The sequence below is a fragment of the Enoplosus armatus genome, chromosome 14, assembly GCF_043641665.1.
Source record: "Enoplosus armatus isolate fEnoArm2 chromosome 14, fEnoArm2.hap1, whole genome shotgun sequence".
Lineage (NCBI taxonomy): Eukaryota > Metazoa > Chordata > Actinopteri > Centrarchiformes > Enoplosidae > Enoplosus > Enoplosus armatus.
The window spans coordinates 15,959,347-15,980,935 of NC_092193.1; the positions used below are offsets into that span (position 1 = coordinate 15,959,347).

Here is a 21,589-nt window from a genome sequence, read left to right on the forward strand (position 1 = left end):
ACCCTTTAGTCTTTGATAAATGGCAAACGTGTGAACCATGGGGCACAGCATATGGTGGTGGTGGCACCATCTTGTAGAGCGACGCTCCAATGACAATGAGGAGAAGACGAGCTCATCACAACGACTAAAGGCACTTCTAATCTTTCTCACTCACGTTTGTGTAGCCCTCTAATCAAGAACTGTGCAAAGTACAGTACAATTGATTCGTCCTGACTGAAATCAAACCGACATCTTGATTTAAAACTTTTTCAGGTCAAGTTAGGTTTCGTTTGAAAATGGGATTGGTCTGTTTGGAAAAAAACGCTGCTACCTGAAATTTGTGAATCAACATTTCAAAGACAGAAATGATACAATGCCGAAAAGCATTGTGTTTGTTGAAAGCTTACAGTTGGTCTTCAGATGAAACATAGATTTGATATGAACTCATAATTGACCAGAAGAGAAGGTGAATATCTCATTTTGCAACAAAACTTCAAGTTGTAACCCTCCTCAACAAAAATAAAGATCCAAAAGGCCAAATGTGCGACCTTCAAAAACAGTGCACTTTTTTTCTAAAACTTTCTATTACCAATGACTTTTGACTCTTCTATACTGAACCTTTCTACAAAAATACTCTCTTTCTTTTTGGCAATCTGAGTCTATATGTAAGAAATTTGTTATTCATATTCATTAATTCTCAAGAAATCAACTACGTAAATCAAATTTAAAAGAGGCATCATGTGCTGCCTCTTTTCATTTTCATCAACCGCACAAGAATAACTGAGCAACCCTGCCTCCACACAAATGAGCTGTGCTTCGAAAGTGACATAGAACAAAGATGGTACAATCTTTACCTCAAGCCAAATGAACATGAGGGAGACGGGGAGAAATCCACTGCCACAGCACAGAACAGAGGGAGGGAACCGATCGGAGAACTCTGTCTGTAAATCTGAAACTTATTATCCACATACAACTGTGTTGTGCATAGTACTACCACACATCATACTGTATATGCACGACAAAAAGTACAATTATCAACCACTGGTGCCATGTGAAAAAAGAAAAACAACAACCCAAATGAAGGACTCCATGCATACTGTTCTAGATAATCTCTCAGACCACAGAGGCCACGCTAAATGGCAAAAGGACTGGTTCTTTTTTTTTTCTTTTCATCCTTGCTACATGAAAAGACATCCTTCATTTGGCTCACATTAGCTGGATCCTGTGCATCCTTAAACAGAAATCTAAGAGCATAGCAAATATTCTGAAAACATAAAAGAAACACAGCGATGAAACTGTATAAAGTCACATACACTGACTGCATGTGTGTCTGAAATATACTGTACATGAGTTATATTACTGCTTTCTTTTTTTGTACATCAATGTTCTACAGCTCTGTGAGTCAAGCTTGTGATGAAATGAACAGTCAAGCGCAAGGGGGCCGGAAACAGGAAGTACCGTGAGTAAATCTGCATCAAAACAAAACGACAATAAACATCTGCAAGGACATTGTACCGCTAAAAACAGTCTAATCTAAGTAGAGACGAGGCAAATACAGTACCGAAGATACAAGAATCACATAGATTGATGCTCTGCAAGTGTCTTTAGCATATAGAAACAAGACACAAAAGAAGAGCACTAACAGTTATGCCTTAAGTCGATGGCTACAGGTGCTACAGCATTGAAGAGGATGAAAAAAGAAGGAAGAAGTCTGAAACAAAGAGACGTTTGATGAAAGAGTCTTTCCACAATTTCCATTTAGAAGGAAACCTGAATCCTGTGGAACTGCATTCATCAATGTACCTCTCCATCTAGTGTATTGTGATTAAAAAGTAATTCTATATTCACAATATACCAAATATGTACCATGCATTTCTATCCTGTAATGCAGTATTTACTGTACGTTGTACCTCGTCAATTCAAAAGGAGGCCCACTGAGAGAGAGCAACAAGCCAAAGCAGTTGTAAATAAAGATCATTTCATAAAAAATATACCTATGTGTGTGTATCTTTTAAAGCTGTAGCTTTGTCTGTCGACAGCCGCTCGTTCCCTCCTTCCTTCTTTCAACCTCGACGTGCCCCTTTGTTCTAGTGACACAGGCTTGTGGTCATTCAAAGCTATTACTATGGCACTTAAGCAAGCTTTAGATTCAATCAGTCTTTTTAAAACCCATAAAAACATCAACCCCCTCCCCCCGCCCCGAAAATTCCCCACCCTCCGGCTCCAGTGACTACACCTGCCTGGTCCACGGTTTCTCAGCCGCCTCTAGGTGTGAAGTGAGCAGCCTGGTTTAGCCAAGCCAGTCCTTTCAGTGGATGACAGCTCAGGCTTTTGTCGACGGAGAGTTTGCAGGCAGTCTGGGGATGACAGATCGGGCCTTTGTCTATGGACAGTTATCACGTGATTCAAGGCAAAAAAACAAAAGTGCCTCCTGTAAATTCATCCCGCCATCTGGTTTCTCTCCTCTTCTCCACGATCTTGAAAACATGTTTGTGTGCTTATTTGTCTTCTTTTAACATATTTAGTCTGTTTTTTCTCTGTATCAAAGGTATGTTCTCACACTTTTTTTCATAACTGACACTGTAGAGTCATGGCTGGCTAATGCGACACTCTCCTCAAGTTAAAACTCACTGCGTCAGACAGGGTAACTGTACAGTGCTTCGTTACTGGTAGTAGTGTGCTTTGAAGCCATGCTGTTAGCAAGGAGTGCTCTTTGATGGACTGGGGTCAGTGTGGGAAATTAGCACCAGCCTCCAGCCAAAATTGTATGAATTTTAAATTGTGGCTGTTGAGTCTATTTTTTTTATCACCACTTAAACAAGAACAAGCATTGTTCAGAGGTTTATTCTTTCCCAATGCATATGAGTGAAAGTTTTGTTTCCCCACCCTGGTTTGTCCTACACTGCTGGTGGATAATTCATCTGGGGTGCTGGTTCTGGTTCTGTGAGCGGGCCAGGACTGGGTAGGCTAGATTTACATTCAGCTGGTCGTTGTGTTGGACCAAGGAGACGTTTTTGTAGTGGAGCACCAGGTCTTTGAGGGAGGAGTACAGATTGTAGGGCTCAGCGAAGCCATAACCTGTGGCCGTCTTGTAGATGACGCAGTGCTTGGTGTCACCCTCCACACTGGAAAGAAGGACAGAGATCACTTTTACAGATGCTTTACATTGTCTCAAAATATACATTACTTATTGTACAGACATTTTGGGATGTCATAGCAGGAATAGCACAGGTGTAACTGATGACAATAAAAGCAACTGCATTCCAGTGAGGTGAGCTAGTTTGAGGCTCCTGGTGTTGTGCGATCTGGCTCACTAGCACAGCTTACTGGACACCTGATGAAACTTAATTTTTGGCGACCAAGCTGTGAACGCAACATTGACATTTCAGCTTTTAAGTTGATATGGCTAACTATTTAAGAGGATAAAGAAATCATCATAATACAAAAAAGAAAATAAATAACACAAACAAAACTTACACTACAGAACAGGCGTAGGAGCCCTTCTGTGATTGGCTCTCACGGATGAGGAAGGTTCCATCACATTTGCCTCTCAGCATTTCCTCAGCCTGGGTACGCTTGATGTCACCCACATACCAGGTACACTCATCATGATGGGGCGAGCCCTCATCCTCCTCCAGCGAGTAGGAGCTGGAAACACAGAAATGAAGCAGCAGACACTTGATCACATGTCATACCACGAACAAAACACTGAGCTCCAACCACTCCCTAAATTACAGGCGGAGATACTACAGCACCCGTCATCACAGCACAAGATGCTGAGCTCCTCTCAAACACTTACTCATCAGCATCATTCTTTATGCCCAACCATTCATTGATCTTCTTCTGCCTTGTCCCCTTCTGTGTCAGCCATCTGCAAAGCCAGAAAACCAGATTTAATGCTGATTGTTTACCAATATATATTCTGTATGGATGTGAAATCAAAACACAGAGAAAAGTAAATCTTTAATTGATTCTTCTTACATCAAGTACTGGTCTCTGATTTTGCGGAGCTGCATGAGATCTGGCTTGAGGCTGTTCATCTTCTTGTCGATCTCTCTGTTATCAGTGACCTGCTGTCTCAGGTCCTGCTCCAGCTTCCGCTTGCTGTCGTGGATCTCCTTCACACGAGACTTCAAACGCTCTGAGTTGCTCTGGATCCTGATTGGAGAGAATGACAAAATGATGTGTTCTTCAAATGCTAAATCCTCAAAAATCCTCAAAAGTCATCATGCTAGTACTGAGATTAGGAAACTAGCTGTTAAATACTATGCTCCACACAAGTGGAACAATCTGCAGAAGCTTGTAAAATTAGACAAGTTAATCCCTTTTAATCAATTTAAATCTCTTTTGACTGACATTGAGCTGTGTGAATGCATGTGCCTTCTTTGAATTTATGTTGTCCCTTATGTTGATGTCCTTGGCCTGTTTGCTGTAAGATTTGTTGATATATAACGTAGCTTTTATTGTTTTATATGTACTGTAATCAGGGCGTCCTTGCTCTCAATGGCCCTCCCTGTTTAAATAAAGGTTATAATAATAATAATAATAACAATAAGAAGAAGAAGAAGAAGAAGAAGAAATACAAAAATCCAATTCAGCAGTTTAGTTCAGATTTATAACCTAGTAAGAAAAATTGTCTTCATCCGTTGCATCTGCCTGCTTTGAATTTATGCTGTCTTGATTCGGCAGTTGAATTAAACCAGCATTATTAAAAATCCCATGCACACAAACTTACTTTTGAATCTCCTTTTCGTTGCCCTCGCGTTGGAATCGCTCCAAAGACTCTCTGCTGTAGCGCTCCTGAGTCTCACACTGCTCCTCAAAGATCTTGATGGTCTCATTGAAGGCCTCAATGGCCGTACGCTTCATCTGCAGCTCCTGTGGGGAGGAGTGGGACAGAGTATTATTGTATTTCATTTAGCCGTGAGCTGCTGATATCACACATATCTGGTCTTCTACCTGCTTATGTTTAAAGTCTGGTTGAGACACTCAACTAATGTTGTGTATTTAAAAAGGTAACAGAGTTGCATATGGTCTTACCCAAATACTTATGTGAGATAAGTTTCTTTCACATTGCATATGCACGCAGCACAATACTTGTATATATAAAAATGGCCTTGTGTAGACTTATTGTGAATATATAATGTATGTATTCTGCACATATTTATTACTGTAATCTTGTCTTTTTTCTCTTACTCTTCATGTAATGTTTTGAATAGTTTAATAATGATGTTACATATGCAAGCATATGTTTGTGCTGTATATGAAGAATACAAACAGGATACAAAGTATGATTTATTATACTGTGTGTATATGTATACGTGTGTGTGTGTGTGTGTGTTGAAGTCATACCTGTGAGGTGCGTGTGTACTCCTCATAGAGAGAGTCGTACTCGCGGCTCTTCTCCTGGTACTGCTCGTGATAGACCTTCAGCTGCTCCCCCACCTCCTCTATACTGTTCTCCTTCACCAGCTGAGCCGTGCAAAGTGCAGACGAGAGCAAAATCACCACTTTGAACTGTGTTTCTTTGTTTCATCCATCAAGCAGGCCATGCTTATTGTTAGTGAATAATGAGGTCAACCTTGATACATTTTTTTTCTAAATCAAAAGGAGGCTTGCAGAGGGATTTTGCTTGTAACTGCATTTCATGATATAAAATTTGTGAAGTGAATTTTTAGACTTCAATCAACAAACTGCTTCATAATCTGCAGCCTCACCAACCTGTTGGTATTTGGAGACGGGGTACAGAAGCTTGGTGTCCAGTTTGGCGTTGTATTGGGCCAGGGACTCGTGGCGGTAGTGATTGATGAGCTCCACTACAGTCAGGAAGGTGAGAGGCTCTGAGAAGCCGTACCTCCCGTCTCGGTGGTAAATCTTTATAAGCTTGTTGTTTCCCCCTTTCCTGCAGGGGGAGACAGGAGCCAAATGAGGAAGAAATGAAAATAAGCGAACGTATGGCTGTACATGTTGATTGTCTGTGAACTTTTAGAAAAGGTCTGGTTTGTTTCCATTGAATGTCACATTTTTATTTCTATAGTAACTATTCAGTTGATTGCCATGAGGTTCAAACTGGTGTGGGAGACAGTAAGCCGATACTGCAGATGTTCAACAAAAACCTTAAACCAGAAGTGCTGCTTTACCTGAGGGTGAGTGTGTACTCGCCCTCCAGTTTACTGGACGCATCTCGGACCAGAAAGGTGCCGTCTGGAGTGTCTCGCAGCTTCTCATTCACCTCCTCTCTGCAAATATGATGACATGCAGGATTTACTTCATGAACACTAACTGTGATCAGCTGCAATTTAAGCAACAACATTTAGCAAAATAATAATAACATAATTTCCAGTCAATTGCACACAATAATCCTAATTCATCTACTAAACAAAGCAAATGGTTCATTCAACAATCTGAGGATCTAAAGGCTATCGCACATGGTACCTGGTGAGTCTAAGGCTGCGCTTATGTCAATTACATTTCTAATACAATAAAACTTAGTATTAACTCTGATCAAATTCTACATGAACAATCAATTCTCATAATTTACCTGGAGATTTCTCCCCAGTACCACTCAGCATCCGTCAGCAGGCTGCTTGTGTCCGTCATGGCTGATGGTGCCATTTTTGACTTGACTGGTTTTGCTGGAAGAACTGGGAAAAGACACAGACACACACACACACACACATAAACATCAAACAGAAATAGCTTGTAGCATGTTAAAGCTAACATAATCAACATTTCACTGTGTACAGATAAGTGTCTTTGTGCTAGACTATAACATAAACATAGTTCTACGCAGTCTTTACTAAAAACAACATACCTGGAGGAGTGAGGTCTTGCTCCGTAGTTCTCTCTATCAGCAGCCTCTCCACCACAAGGGCAGGTAACTCGTCATCCAATGACACCCTGCAAATCAATCCATCAATGGACAGTTAACAATACATAGCTGAAACAATAGATTTACTTCCGTAGCCTAATGCTTCACATAACTGACAAATCCAAGATGCACAATTATTCAATTCCACACACTCTATTGCATCTGTATAAAATGTCAATTAACCACAATTTACCAAGCGGTAGAGGGGCCTGTCCTTATCAGCAGCGGTCCGAAGATCATTCCCAGCGTGTGTGTGTCCAGGCCGTTGCTGGCCTGCGCCTGGGTGACCTTGGCCAGGTGTGTGAGGAGGTACTGCAGGGTGAGACGGTGATGGAGAGGGACGGTGGCGGAGCTCTCGAGGACCAGGCTTACCTCTCTTTCATGGCTGCCAGCGACTGCACCATCTGGCAGAGGTATTCAAATAACCATGAAGAGGATCTACACATAAAACTACTGTAACAGTTTTATCAGGTTTTACTACATGAGGAGAGTCAAGCTATTTAACACAAGAAAATTATGCTAAATTAGGTATTTGTTCGTACTGTTTAGCCCCTACTTTTAGTAGTAGTTAAAATGCACAGTCATTGGGGTCAATGCATGTTTATGTAAGTAGGTCTAGTATATATCTGAAATGAAATCATGGTGTCCTTTGTGCAGAGGAGAATCAGCTGAAGCATTTCTAGCATGCCTCAGTGAGCTCATCCTCATCCTCTCGACTCGTCTCTCAATGCTGACATGCGACTCACCTCGATCAGCTGCATATAGGTTCACTTCAGGCCTTGTGCAAGTCTTTTACTTAAATTACACTTATTGAAGCAATGAAAGGTACCTTTCTATCCACTGAAACAACACCAGCAGCACACACCTACCTCATTTTTTGGGCTTGTGCTATTCTACTACACTGCACAAAATCTCCTTTTTGTCTGCATTGCATAAAAACCCCATCTTAAAAACAAGTTTTTCTACTATTGAGTCCAAAAACATTTTCTTAAAACAACCAAAAATATACACCTGTTTCAAGCACAGATCAACTTAATTCAAGAATTTTCTAGAATTAAGGGTTACTTTCTCAATACTAGCTCCAGAGCAGTAAGAAAACCCGTAGAGATTTAGAACAATAAAACTTTAGTTGGTCTTCTAAAAAGGACCATACTGGTGGCTTTGCATGTTTAAGCCCATTAACTGCTAGTTGTGTGTGCTTCACATTACTGTACACCATTTTCCAAAGCATACCATGCGTTTTTAGATTGATAAATGCATATTTTCCAAAGTTCCCAGCGCCACTGGTTTCAGTTCGTGCTAGAAATGTATGAACATCCACTTGCAGAGACTTGAACCTTGAGATGGATAATCCATCACAGAGAACATGTAGTTGGTTTAACTTTTTTGCTAAAGTTATACGGTGGTATGGTAAACAGTTCCTTACTGGTGTGTCCATGTTCTTGTGTGACAATCCAACATCAAAGTTTGTTCACCATTTCTCCTCTGGGTTTGATTTTACAACAATATAGATCGGTTCAATACTTTATGGCAGCTGACTATCAACTGTCAGATGCTGGCACTTCACACAAGCACCTGAATGCACTAGATTTCACATTTTCAGAAAATCTTCAACTCTCAACTGCAATACCCTGTGACAAAAATGTCACTTTCATCAACCAACAAAAAAAAGGAAAGAAAGATGGCAAAATGTTGACTCTGATGAACCTGAGTTTCAGGTCCTCTGAAGTTGCTTTTCGTACTGTACCGGCATAAACTGAAGCGCCATTAGCAAGTTAATGTAAAATAATTTGTATCAGCTAAAACCTGCTACTGCTCCATTTAAAAGCCATTTCTTAATTAGAAATGGGTGTTTAGTCAATATAAGTGTCAACTTTAAGCAACCTACCTGCTGACTGCTGTAGGGCCTGCTGCTGCAATGTGACAGCAGTTTGAAGGTGAGGGTAGATACAGGCAGGGATGACGGGTGACGGGAGGTCTCTCAGGTAGCGCAGGACACACTCAGACAGGTGACCCACATCTTTTTGACCCATGTCACTCTCTGGAGTGCAAAGACATTTACAAAGACATTGAGGGACAGTGAACACTTGATTCTGCTGTGGGTTGAGGCAGGTGAGATTAGATGTACTGCGCATACGGTTGTGGGTGGCCAACAGTACAGGAGTTGATGTAATGTTATATATCATGAAATATGGAGAGCACTGCTGAAAAACAGAATGCATGCTCAGAAAACATCCCCGATACAGTACATCGGTGGAACTTTCTGTAATTCACTTTAGTATGCAAAGTACAGCACATAACATAAACAATCAATCTTAGATTCGTTTTACATCTGACCAAGAAACATACTGAGAGGAACATTTTAGAGTTGAAAAATGAACTTGTCAGTGCTCTCTGGAGGACAAACTATGTAACAGTGACACCAATAACATATATCTGCAACAAGCTAATTAGTCTAGCTCTGATACAATGTAAACACAAATACAGATTAAACACACAATGCAAAAAAACAAAACAAAATGAACATTAAGAAGTACATATCTCTGATTCAGACGAACTCACCAGAGCTCAGGCTGTACACCGGGCTGTCTGAACCTGAGGAACCAGCTGTCCTGTACAATGTCTTGCAGTCCAGACCTGAGAAAGACAAAAACAGCAGTTGAGTAAAGGTGCACACAACTGAGCTGACAAAACATCTGGACAAAAAGCAGAACACAGTTAAATAGAGCAAAGTAGAAAAGAGAAGGGATATTTCAAGTAACAATAGTGCATTCTGCAAATAGAAAACAAATATTCATAAAATGAAATTCACACGTTGCGAGCCCTACACTGCAGCCAGAAGCTCTCTCTAACGTAAAGGTTGATTCTATGGCTGCCTGACTTGGACTAGATAATACAAGACATGGTAGGAGACACTCAATACAGACATTTTATTACTGGCTGGACAACGTCAGTTTGTAAGGAACAACTTGTACGTGACAAAGCACATGGCCACATAATTTATTCGGAAATACTGAAATAAATTTGAGCTGCACGTTGTTTTCATTCCAGTCTCACATCCAACAACAGAGAGAGAAGGTCATCAATCAATTGGAGGAGGGTCCTTGAAATGTTTTTGTACAAGCAAGATTTAAAAGAGCAGAGCCAACACATGTTCCTGTGTTAAGTGTTTCATTTTTGTTTGTTCTTTTCTTGGTGGAAAATGTGTGATTCATTTAGTGACTCTGAGCGCAGCAGAAACAGCACAGAAAACCTGGATCATGAAACTATTATTACCTAACTATTATTATTATTATTAATATTATTATTATTATTAATAAACTAATATTAAGCAGATTGTTCAGGCTGCCAATTTAATATGGTTCAGAGTTTTTTTATGTTGTGGTCAAGAAGAATCCTTTCAGCGTACTAACACGAGTCTAAACCTTGTTGGATAGACAAGAAAAGGAGAGGAAAGAAAGAAATCACACATAAAATAAATAAATAAATCCTGAAGGAAACGTTTAACTCTGAATGACGACATTTCTCTTTTGGGTCCCAGGCTTAAAAAACATTTAGGACCACTGGGTCTAGACAGCTTGCATCTAGGAGGCAATTCCTTGAGACCAGCCAGTCTCTCAGGTAGTTGTGAAAACCACACCATGCAGTCAGATTGTGTGTGCTTCCAACACTGGGAAGTAATTCAATATTACTGTTACATTATATTATTTACATTCAGAGACAGACCTTCTGTCGCCCCTCTAGTGGATATCAATATTGAAATCTTTTCCAATGGCTGGCATGAGAAGAATCTCTCTCAGGTGGAAGGTCAGTAGATTCACATCTGAAGTGTTTCAAATCTACTCTCTATAACTTGTCTGCTTCTCTTTGACTTGATTTCTTCCTTTATGATCAACACAGATTTTATAACATCAATAAGGTATAGTGGCTTTTACCTGGAATCACTTCATTACTGCACTTCATGAAAAGACTGAAGCTGTGTTCCAACTCCATACAAGCCAATTCTAACCGGGTTTTGATATGTAGTGAATTCACACTGGAAAAGTGACAAATTAAATATACTCAGAAATATAAGTCAGTATGCACACAAAAAAAAACTATAAATAAATTGCAAATGGTGGTGAGACAGCTACAAAAATCAAGAAAGTAAAGATATTTAGAAAGATATTTAGTTTAATAAGCCATGTCATTCTAAAGTCAGCACAAATGTTGCATCATTTTCTGTATAAAATGATATAGTATGTTGATTTCTTGTATGTTAACTGCAAAACCAGTAGGCAGTACGCAAACCCCTATGTGTGCACATGTGTAGAGCTGAAACGATTAGTCAATTAATCAATTAGTCTTCATGAATCAGCAACTATAATAACTGATAATAGATTAACCGTCATTTTTCAAGCAAAAATGCCAAAAGTTTACTAGTTCCTGATGACTTGCTGCTTTTCTCTGTTTTAAAACATTGTAAACTGAATATCTTTGGGTTTTAGACAGTTGGTCAGACAAAACAAGAAATTTGATGATGTTATATTAGGCTCTGAGAATTTTTTGAATGATTAATTGAGAATATAATCTGCAGACTAATCGATAATGAAAATAATGATCACTTGCAGCCCTACATATGCGTGTGACAGAAAATAAAAAAAAGGTCAAAGCTGTGAATGGAGTCCCGCTGAGCACTATTTGTTAATAACATAGTGTGAATCAACCCCACTGTGCAGCACTCTCAGTGAGAACTGTTCTGACGTAAACCACACTCAACTTCAATGTAGAAAATCTATATCAAGGCACTAACCCACTGAGGAGGCACAGTGAGTGTGCATGAACTTGTGTGTGCACTCCTACATCTGTGCGACTGCCTGACTGGATCCACATGTCTATACGTCTGCACTTGTGCAAATGCTGGCATGAGAGCAAGAGGCAGATGGCGGGAGGGAGACAGTCGCACGTAGATGGAAAGACGGGGAGGCGAGACAGGCGAATATGTTGGCCGGTTGACATGGATATATACCTCTCTTCTCTATGGCTTGGATCAGGCTGACGAGGGCTGGGGGAGCCGTCTCTGGCGGCGTGAACTGCTCGCTCAGGTCCGGCACAGAAACAGCTGAAACAACAACACAAATCACTGTTACACTTCTGGCACAAAGCCTCTGAAAGGCCACGGGGGTGCTGCAGCACCGACAAGGGCACAGTTAACTGGGAGCAGTTGGAGATATAGAGCATGTATAATGTTGTGAGTGTATATAAAATATGATGAGGTGGATTTTAGTGTCCATACCGCCAGAGGCAAACCTGTTTTTCAAAAAGCACAGCAGCAGTTAGTCTTCTGTGTTGCATTGTTTGGAAAGTATTTTAATAAGAAAAACACTCCTAATACTAACTGAAACAGAGAAAACTTGTTACTGTGATAGTTTGTGTGGAGGTCTAGCTGATGACATATATCATAATAAAACCAGAACAATGTAGTAAATGTACAAAAGAATGAAAAGAGGCTTTATTTAGAGGAAGGAAAATAAAAAGGCAAAAAAGACAAAAAACAGACTGCTGATGGCGAGCAAAAACTTTATCTACTTTACAACTCCCCAAAGACTAAATCAAACATCTTTTCAGTCCAAGAGAAAGAGAAAAGGAGAAAGAAAAAAAAAAAGAGAGACCCCCCCCCCCCCTTTTTTTCTCCCTTTTCTTTTCTCCCCTCTCGCTTTCTCTCCTCCCCTCCGCTCCGTCCTGCTCGGTGTTTCGCCTTAGCTCTTTGCGTGAGTGGAGCACAATAAAGGATTTAATCAAAACTCCTGAACAAGCAAAAGCCCTGTGGCAGTGTGCCAGGCCTGGCCCGGCCCGGCCCGGACAGGCAGGCAGGCAGCGCCTCCTATTCGGCCCCAGAGCAGGGCTGGGAGCTGGGGGAGGGGGGGGGGGGTAACGGTGGGAGCAGGGAGGGCCTGGCCTGGCCGGGGCTTGGCAGTAGGCTCCTGTTCCTGGCACGGCTCGGCTAAACCGCTGCTGATTATTAATTTGGGGAGTTCAGACAAGAAACGCCGCGTCAGCACATTCCGTTCCCTCTCTCTTTCTCTCTCTCTCTGGTTCTTGTTCTCAGTTTCTCTGGACGTCTCTCGCCCTTGCTCCCTCTCTCTCTGTCCTTTGCACTCTTGCATTCTTGCTCTTGCTGGACTTTTCTCTCTCGTTCCTTCTCTTTCTTTTTCTCCCTTTTGGTCTCTTTTACTGAAGTTGTATTCAATCTCTCTCTCTCTCTTTCTTTTTTTTCTTCCTCTCTCTCTGTCGCTCTCTCTTTGTCTCCATGCCTGCCAGTTAAACATGGAAACTTTTCCTGGCAGTGTCTCCAGCTCTCTAGCGAGCACACAGACAGACCTCTGCCTCTTCTTTATCCCTGTTGGCCATTTTGGCTGGCAGGCCCCTCCCCCCTCATCACAGGATCTCTCTCTTCGGTGTGCAGTACAGTTTAGTTATGTTAGCACAGAATTACAAATCCAAACTAAACATCAAAATATGCCATTGCCTTCCAAAACAACTCATATGAGCAATTTGTGATCTGGCTCCCCTATCGGCAGGGCGATGTAGTTAATCAGTGGATTACAAAACCATTAAATGCAGATTTGTAGGCATAAAAACTACATAGGGACAGATTGTGCTCCCGGTTAAAAGAAAGTAATGTTGACTGTTGCGTCTCCTCCCTGACCTGGTGTTCAGAGCAAAGACAGCATTGCGTTAAAAGTGGTTGTGTTGGTGGAGGCAATCCTCCGTCTAATATATACCCATATCTATAATAACAAGCCATTCATGTTACAGAGTAATCTACCACGGATGAGAGCTTGCACGTTATTGATTTGCGACATCCACCTTTGCTCCTGACAGACAAAGTCATCATTCACGCTGCCACTAGAAGTCTGCGTTTTGTCATTTTAAGTCTCCACAAACCACTTGACTTTTTGCCTTTTCACGTATCACAAAATGTCTTGAAGTACACTTTGAACACTTCATTCTTCATACTGCTTAATTCCATGCCTTTATTTAATTAAATAATTATTATCAGAATAAGTAAACACTGTCTAGGTAAGACTGGATTGTAATAAATACAGATGCAGCAAAATGCTGATGCATTAAAAAGCAGAATATATTAATTATTCAGTGCATGAGAGCGAAAGCCAATCCTCATGGAACTCATATACAGTTGTGTTTAGGCAGTTCACAGGCAATAAAAACAGGGAAATCAAATGAAACTGAGAAATAAGTACAAATATAAGCTATAAAACCACAAAATGAATGTACTCTAATAGTTTGGGAGGGGAAAAAAGATTCACTGCCATATTTTCCCCAAGAGGAAGAAACTTTCTCACTCCTACATGCAAACAAACATAAACACTTTTTTCCCTGTATATTTCTCTTCACTCGAAAAGAAAAAAAAATGAAACCTTCGTGCAAAGAAGGAGTCTTTTTCCTGCAAAAGCAGCTGTAGCCCTGGAGTCTTCTCAGGACTTTGGAAAGGTATGGAAAAAGAGACAGAGGCAGAGAGAGAGAGAAAAAGTAACAGCAACTCGTTAGTCAATTAGAACCAGTTCCTTGGCAGACTGCACACTGGGAGACAAGCATATGACTTGACATGCCCTGAGACGTAGCCAATGGGTGAGATAAAGAGAAAAAAGCATGACAGAGTGCAGTTTGGCACTCTTGCACTTTAACAAGTAAGTCCTGGTGCATTTGTGGCCTTGTAAGTCTAGTTTATGCATGCATTCATTGTACAGACAAGATCTCATGCCTGTGTTTTGCAGTTTTTCTTCAGAGATGCGCTGATAAAGTCATTACAGCACGTAAATCATGATCAAACTGAGTCGTTGGACATCATCTGTGTTAGTGAAAAAACGAACAAGTCATATGTGCTATCTAAACATGAAACTGTGAAGGTCGGACGAATGTTGCAGATCCTGTCTTTGTGTGTTTGCACCGACTCGCTTGCTCAGTCCAAGATAAGCAGCAGACAGGCAAAAGTAGACGGGATGAAGCAAAGCTATGTGAAGCAAAATATTTGCTCTGTATCTTCTGCATCAGTATGCTTATGTAATACATAGCTGGCTCTGCTGCATTCTCCCTCTCAGAGCTCTGTGTCAAAAACTGAAGCTTCTCCAATTGCAGAGATACAGCATGAATTCATTCACAGGATTTCACTGCCCGAATGAAACCTCTGGTATTTACTCACTTTAACTCCAACACTTTGGATTTGTGCTGATTTATTTGTGAATGTCTTATTGAACAATACTGAAATGATGAATTATGAATCCATAAAATCAAGAGTCAAACTACCATTTGCAAAGGACATGAATTAACTTTGATGCCCAACAACTAATACACTAAAACACTTTTCTATTCCAGTGTAATTGAATAACGTTCTTGGTTTCTATTGGCTGTACAAACACAAGCTCTGGATCCTTAATAAAACACTCCCCTTTGGGTATTGAAGACCAACTTGAATATCTTCAATTCCACTGAAACTGTCTTCTATTTTTTTAATCCGCATGGAACTGACATCCCAAGATTTCACTGTCCTCCAAATGCACTAATTTAAGACTAAATTGAAAGTAAACACCTTTATTAACAAATGAAGATAAACTATTCCAAAATATTTTGAAACCCCGCCGGCTACTCCAAGCATGCGTTTCTTGTGTACAGTGGTGACAAGGCCAGTTGGTGCCTGTCTCACGGACGGTGTATAACAGTGTGTACGCTGCTGGTCAGGTTTCACTGCTACATGTCCTCACTGCATCGCGACCATGTAGACAGGCAATGCATCATGACCGGGCACACCATCCATTCCTCTGTCACAACACGCTTCAAAGTTACATGTGTGAGCCCCTGCAACCACATCAAACTCAGGTGATTTCTACACAATGCTGGATCTGGTTTTACAGGCCTACAGGCACAACTGAGCAGAGATATTAATGCAGAGATGTGCTATAAAACTTGTAATAGCAGGCTGATTGAGACGTGTGAAAACGCAATGTGTCAGTCAGGCCCCACCTTTGAGTGAAGCTTTTTAAAACAGCTATAAACACTTTTGCCTTCGGACAAAGTCAGTCAATACTTTGTACAAACTAGTTTGTTTCAAGCGTAGCACCGGCCTTAAATACATACATTAATCGTTTCGAGCTCATTGAAGCATACACATGCATATAACGTTGAGTTGGAGGTTTGGCCCTCAGAGGACAAGAAGAGATACTTCTTTTGTTTACAGTCTATTTAGTATTATTATCATTATAGTTTGGAAAAGCCACTCTGAATGCTTTCATAATTTTATTTCCCTTCTGTAGTGAGCAACTGTACAAAATGTACTTCACTCTGTTTCTGGTTTGCTGAAGCCATTAATCTTTTAGTGAGACATCTTCACGTCTAAATGAGTTCTCATTTACTGCTCTGGAAATGCTCCAGAAAATAACATTTTCTATAGCTCTGCAAACTGTAACATACTAAAAGTACTAAACTCCAGGAGAATAATACAACAGTCAGATGAGAAACCAAATACAGCTGGCTCCTATATTTGCAGTTGGATAGCCTTGGCTTAAAATGTAGCCTTCGTCTCACCCTCTCCATATCTTTCCCATTCACTTTCTCTACAGTTTCAGCCCCTCTTCCACCCCCTCCATAGGTTCTTTGAAAGTGTTTTCCTGGTAAGGCGCAGGGAGCGGCGAGTGACTGGAGGCCTCTCCTTTCTGAGAACTGGCCCCGCTAACATGGTTTATAGCTGCCCAGAGACAGTATCAGACGTGTATGTGAATCAGGGAGAGAGGCTGCAAAAAGGAGGACGAGAGAGAAGGGGGAGAGAGGGAGAGGAGGGAGGGAGTACGAAGGGAGGAGTTTGCAAAAATGCCAAGCCATGGTTCACTTCAGCAGGCTGTTAAAGTGAGGCCAGGGAAAGGAGAGGGAGAAAGGAGGGAAAGAGAGAAAAAAAAAACTCTCTTTGGGTTCGTAGAATTATTTCTGCTGCAAGTTGAGAAACATTTTGCCTCCGTATCTGGGGAATGAAACTGATGTTTAGTCACAATTTGTCTCAAAAAGTGTATTTACATCTATCACTCTGATGTCTTATGTGCACTCATTAGCTGGATACGTGTTAGTTTACAGGCCAAAATACATTCTAACAAACTATTTTTCAATGTGGAAACAATATTGTTGTACTGGAAGCATGGCCTGTTTCATGGCTGAAGCAGAAGAAAACTGAGCAAAATGCTTTAATACAGAGTGATGTGCATTTCATTTTGTATACACACCCCAATGAAACACATGCAAACAAAAAGGTGAGTGCCGGATCACTAGAACAGGGCACCGCTATTGCAGTCCATCTTGTACAAATATACAAACTAATATGGTGTCGTCTGCCAAGCCAGAATCCTCTTATCACAATGTCATTTTAAAAAGAAGAAAAGCTGATCCATTTGCATCTTTTGGCCAACAAGAAATCCGTGTTTTGCATTTCGCTACTGCTGGAAAACATTGGTACATTTACTACACTTCAGCAGCCGGGATGTTGTTGTCGACATTCTGCAGTAACCTGATTTCTTAAATGCAAATGAGAGACCTGGTTTCCTTAATCTGGGTAACGGATTAAGAAAAACATAACAGTTTCTGCAGAAGAAACCAGATGTTTTGGCAATGTGTACACTTAACTGGGTTTCTGATGAGAGTTTTGCATGCATGTATTTGCAGGACAAAGACTTAAGACTGAGAAAGTATCGCTGTAGCAGCAGTGTGGAGTGAAGAAAGGGAATATTCATTGTAGCTGTATTTACAAGAATGAAATCCAAATGTCTGCCTGAAATTAAAATAAATAAGTCTAAATAAGTAATTTTGCACAAACAAGAACAATAACTACAGAGCTGGTCCTCGCAGTGCACTCATCAGTCGAAATGTTCTGACCAGGAACAAACAAACAAAAAAAAAAAATCACTGATACACTTAAAATATAATACTTAAAATCTGATAACTGACCAGCTGCATGTAAACGACGGTGACAGATTTACTTCTGCCAGTAATACGCTTTCTAGTGTACACGCAAACTTAGCGGAAACTTAACTAAGTGCAGGACTACGTTTTCAAGACTATGTGTTTTAAAACTGTAGTTTAGATAAATTAATTTATGCTAAATTGCTTGTAGTTCAGCAACATGTTAAAGGATGGACGTTGGCATTAACTTGGTCAACCTTTCCTAACCACCAGGCCATGGTGCTGCCCCTCGATGCCAAATGTCACAATCCCTACGAATAGTAAATGGGCCACACTAACAATAGCTCTATTCACACAACGTCCAGCGCCTCTGTGCCTTCAGGGAAATGAAGATGATATTTGTAAAATTTGGGCTTGACCATTTCTAATCTACAATGCACTTTTGGTGCAAAGCCAAGGTATCCTTCCTTCAGCCTTGGCCCTGCCCCCCTCTCACCTCCCTCTCTCAGGGTTTCACTTGGTTCTTCTACAAGTCTCTCCATATCACAGACACAAACGCCTGCTGCCCAACTGGTTTGTCTCACTGTCTGTCAAACCACAAGGATACTGTTGTCCTCCTCACCTGGCTCTGCTGGAAAAAGTTAAGGCCTGGTCTCATCCACTAATACATCCCCTCACTCTCACCTTTTTATCACATTATTGTCTCGGAGAAATCTCATTTTATAAGGATTCTGAAGACATTTGTGCTGCAGCTGTTATATTCCCCGTTTTTTAGGACTTTTCAGGAAAGAAATACAGAGAAACGAATTTAAACTAATGAATCTGAATGAGGCCCAGTGTACTTTGTTGTACAGGATGAATAGCCAATTGGCTCAACCAGAGGTAATTCAGAGTTCACAGCCTACGTGCTGAGAGTGGTACTTATCCCATCTGTCATAAAAAAGCATGGGGGAATAACTGAGAATACAGCTTTTGACAGATGAGGAATGTATGGGTTCATATGCAGAATGATATAAAAACTTTTATTTATCTATTTTGGCCCTCTGCACCTTTTTCTCTGGCATCCCATACAAGGAAGCAATAAATTAACCAGCTGAGGCCAAAAGCAAGGGAATGTAAATGAGGAGAAAACGATGGAAATCTTTGGAGTGTGGAAGAACTTTGGTAACAAATCAAAGTTTTTACTTGAAGTTGAGCTTGCTAAGGTCGAACAATCCATGCCATGTGTATGTTTGACTTGGACGCTGCTGCAGCTGAAAGCAGGTTCTTACCATTATGAATAAATATCAGGCGTGCCTATTTTCCCAAAGTCACAGGAGTGAAGAGAGGTGTGAAAGAACAGAGCACTTATCTCTGAGTAAAAAATGTGACATTGTATTCCCTGATATGTTAAATAACTCTCGATTTGCACAAAACATTAGCCTTTCGTGCCAGAAAATGCAATACATTTCTAATAGCTGAAACAGCTGAAAACAGTACTTGAAGCCCCTCCTGCCTGTGCAATCATTTATCCATAGTTGAGTAGGGTCAATAACAAGTCATGGCGGAGGAGAGGCATTTTTGTGCAGATAAGCCCAGATGCAGTTTGGATGCCGAAGACACATGTTGATGTTGAATGTAAAGGGGACCACACAAACGGACAGAATCAATGCCAGACCTGTACAGGAGAGTCCAGTAAGTAGATGGATTAGCCCTTTATTATTCAGTAGAGAGTTTGGTTAGCTGTGCTTCCAAAGAGGTAAGGCTTATGACGTGTTTTAAGTAAAGATTAAAGGGTCAGCTCTAGGTCACTGCCAAATGTGAGAGCCCTATCAAAACTCCCAAGGTGGTTGACCGGCAACACACTGACTAACGACCAGTAGCTGTTTTAAAATGTTGGCATTTGAAGCATTTGTCGATGGTCCGATCCCGTAGAAAAAAGGAGAAAAGCACAAGAAAAATACCCCACCAGAATAAAGACAGATCCAGAAATATCTACATTCATAAAAGCGCAAAAAGTGGTATAAACTAGTGTGTTAACTGTTACCTTCCTCCTTTCCAATTGGATACGGTAGCATGAGACTTGATTGGTTAAACTTAAATGTGTGATCATTATGTTCTACCTGGATGCAAGCAACTTTGTAAATAATAAATGAAGAAGCAACGAAAGGTAAACGTGTGGACATTGGCTCGATCGTTCAGCTGATGCCTTATACAGCACGCGTCAATTAAGTTGCTGGCATGGCAACACCACAGTGACTTATTGGAAAGCCACTATAGACACTTTCTGCATACCTGGGGCTTACTAACATACGACTTTTCAATTATAATTTTGAACTGAGCAGAATTTTTTTTTTTAAAGAAAAATAAACAGACATTGCATACAGAAAAAAAATATTCTGAAGTGAGTTTCTCACAATAAATGCTGCAGAAGAGTTTATGTTATTTTTTAGTGTCAGCTTCACAATAAAATGAACAGACTGCTTTTTTGTTAATTTACATACGAAGAAATCAACTAACTTCTGTGGTGGTCTCTCAAACAACAAATTTAACTCCAACTTTATGAATGATATTGCAATATGATATTTGAAGGTCACTTAAAATTTGCAATGGTATCGTGCAACAAGCGCATTGTTATTCTCTACAATATATGAAAAAGGCAGTTACCGTGCAGTAAGTGAGTATAACATATGAAAAATGTCCTACCTTCAGACGACTCTGGTCTTGGAGCAGCAGGGAGGGGTCGCTGGGACCTGGGTTGACTCGATGGGAGCACCATCTTGACGGGGCCCACGTACTCGACATAGGTCCCTGGGAAGTCACCTCTCTGTTTGGTGCGCTCGTTGTACCCGAGGAGCCAGCCGAGGCGCTCCGGCTGCTCCACACAGCCCTCCTGGTAGTTCTCCATGGCCAGCAGAGAGGCCTTGCTGACTGTCAGAAGATCTCCAGGCTGCAGATCCAAGTCCTCTTCCTGGTCCTTGGTAAATGCGTAGAGGGCAAGGTACTGAAAACCTTCCACCGCCATTTTGTTAGGGAGGCAAAAATCAAAATGGCCACCGAATAGAGGATTAGACGGTGCCGCCCGAGTCCCACTGCAACAACAGGGTTCGGCTAAACAGAAATCCTCCTCAGAAACCAAAAAGGCTGTTGAGTCACTACACTCTGGTGTTGGTGTTGGTACGGTGGCTTAGGGGGTCAAGGGGATGAGGGGAGGAGGGGGAGTCACCCCGAAGCTTAGAAGCATTTTTAAAAGTCGATAAGGTAGCGTTCTGCAGCTGTTAAGCCTGCGGCAGCAGCGGTTTCAGACCTGACCGGTGTTGGTGGACTGGTGCACTTTCCTCAGCTTGATACCCCGGTTGAGCCAGATGATGGAGCAGAGGGAGAGCGTTGGCAACATGCTCTTTCAAGCAGCGAAAACCTGCTGGCTGGGTGCTATTGGAGCAGCCTGGTAAAAGACGTATCGCCAGACGAGGGCCCGGCGTCGTTGGCTCCCCTCGGTCAAATGAAGTGGTTTGATTGGAGGATGAACAAGTGGGAAGGTCTTTAATCCTCTTCGGTTCTCTCAGGCTCCCACATGTTCTGGACAGGGATTATGACCGACCTGCATGGAATAAAAACCCAAAAAGAGGAAAAAAAGATTTGAAATTAGTCTCAAAAATAACAAAAATAAAAACTACGGTCATTGAAAATAAGAATTAATTGTGAATAAATGTCGCTTCTGTCCGAGAAACAGCCGTAAGTAAAACGGCACATATCTACATGAAACGAAGCTTAAAGTGGTGCATAAAAATGGCGAACTGCGGCAGCTCCATGCATTTG

The 21,589-nt window shown here is 41.2% G+C and overlaps 1 protein-coding gene across 4 annotated transcripts; it reads right to left on the reverse strand.

The window, feature by feature from the left end:
• Positions 1–2,526: 2,526 nt before the first annotated feature.
• pik3r2 (phosphoinositide-3-kinase, regulatory subunit 2 (beta)) lies at positions 2,527–20,795 on the reverse strand. 4 transcript variants are annotated; one of them, XM_070918208.1, is made up of 16 exons: positions 20,477–20,795; positions 18,399–18,422; positions 11,859–11,951; positions 9,413–9,487; positions 8,739–8,891; positions 7,044–7,254; positions 6,794–6,879; positions 6,521–6,623; positions 6,120–6,218; positions 5,701–5,881; positions 5,332–5,451; positions 4,715–4,857; positions 3,961–4,137; positions 3,779–3,850; positions 3,457–3,627; positions 2,527–3,104 (listed from the first exon to the last, which is right to left on the reverse strand). In XM_070918208.1, the coding sequence occupies exons 1-16, from the start codon at positions 20,793–20,795 to the stop codon at positions 2,897–2,899; spliced, it is 2,235 nt and encodes a 744-aa protein (XP_070774309.1). In that variant the 3' UTR covers positions 2,527–2,896. The 4 variants fall into 4 exon arrangements, with proteins under 4 accessions (XP_070774309.1, XP_070774308.1, XP_070774311.1 ...); XM_070918207.1 differs by lacking the exon at positions 18,399–18,422; XM_070918210.1 differs by lacking the exons at positions 3,961–4,137; positions 6,794–6,879; positions 7,044–7,254; ... (3 more) ...; positions 18,399–18,422; positions 20,477–20,795 and having other exon boundaries at positions 6,521–6,609.
• Positions 20,796–21,589: the final 794 nt, after the last annotated feature.

What these genes read in the sequence shown, in the direction of transcription:
- pik3r2 (XM_070918208.1), bottom strand. Translation starts at nt 20,795, where the DNA reads ATGGCGGTGGAAGGTTTTCAGTACCTTGCCCTCTACGCATTTACCAAG. An exon ending in GCAAGACCTCACTCCTCCAG is followed by an intron (nt 6,624 to 6,793) that starts GTATGTTGTTTT and finishes GTCTTTTCCCAG; the next exon opens with TTCTTCCAGCAAAACCAGTC. An exon ending in AACGAAAAGGAGATTCAAAA is followed by an intron (nt 4,138 to 4,714) that starts GTAAGTTTGTGT and finishes CTCTCCAATCAG; the next exon opens with GATCCAGAGCAACTCAGAGC.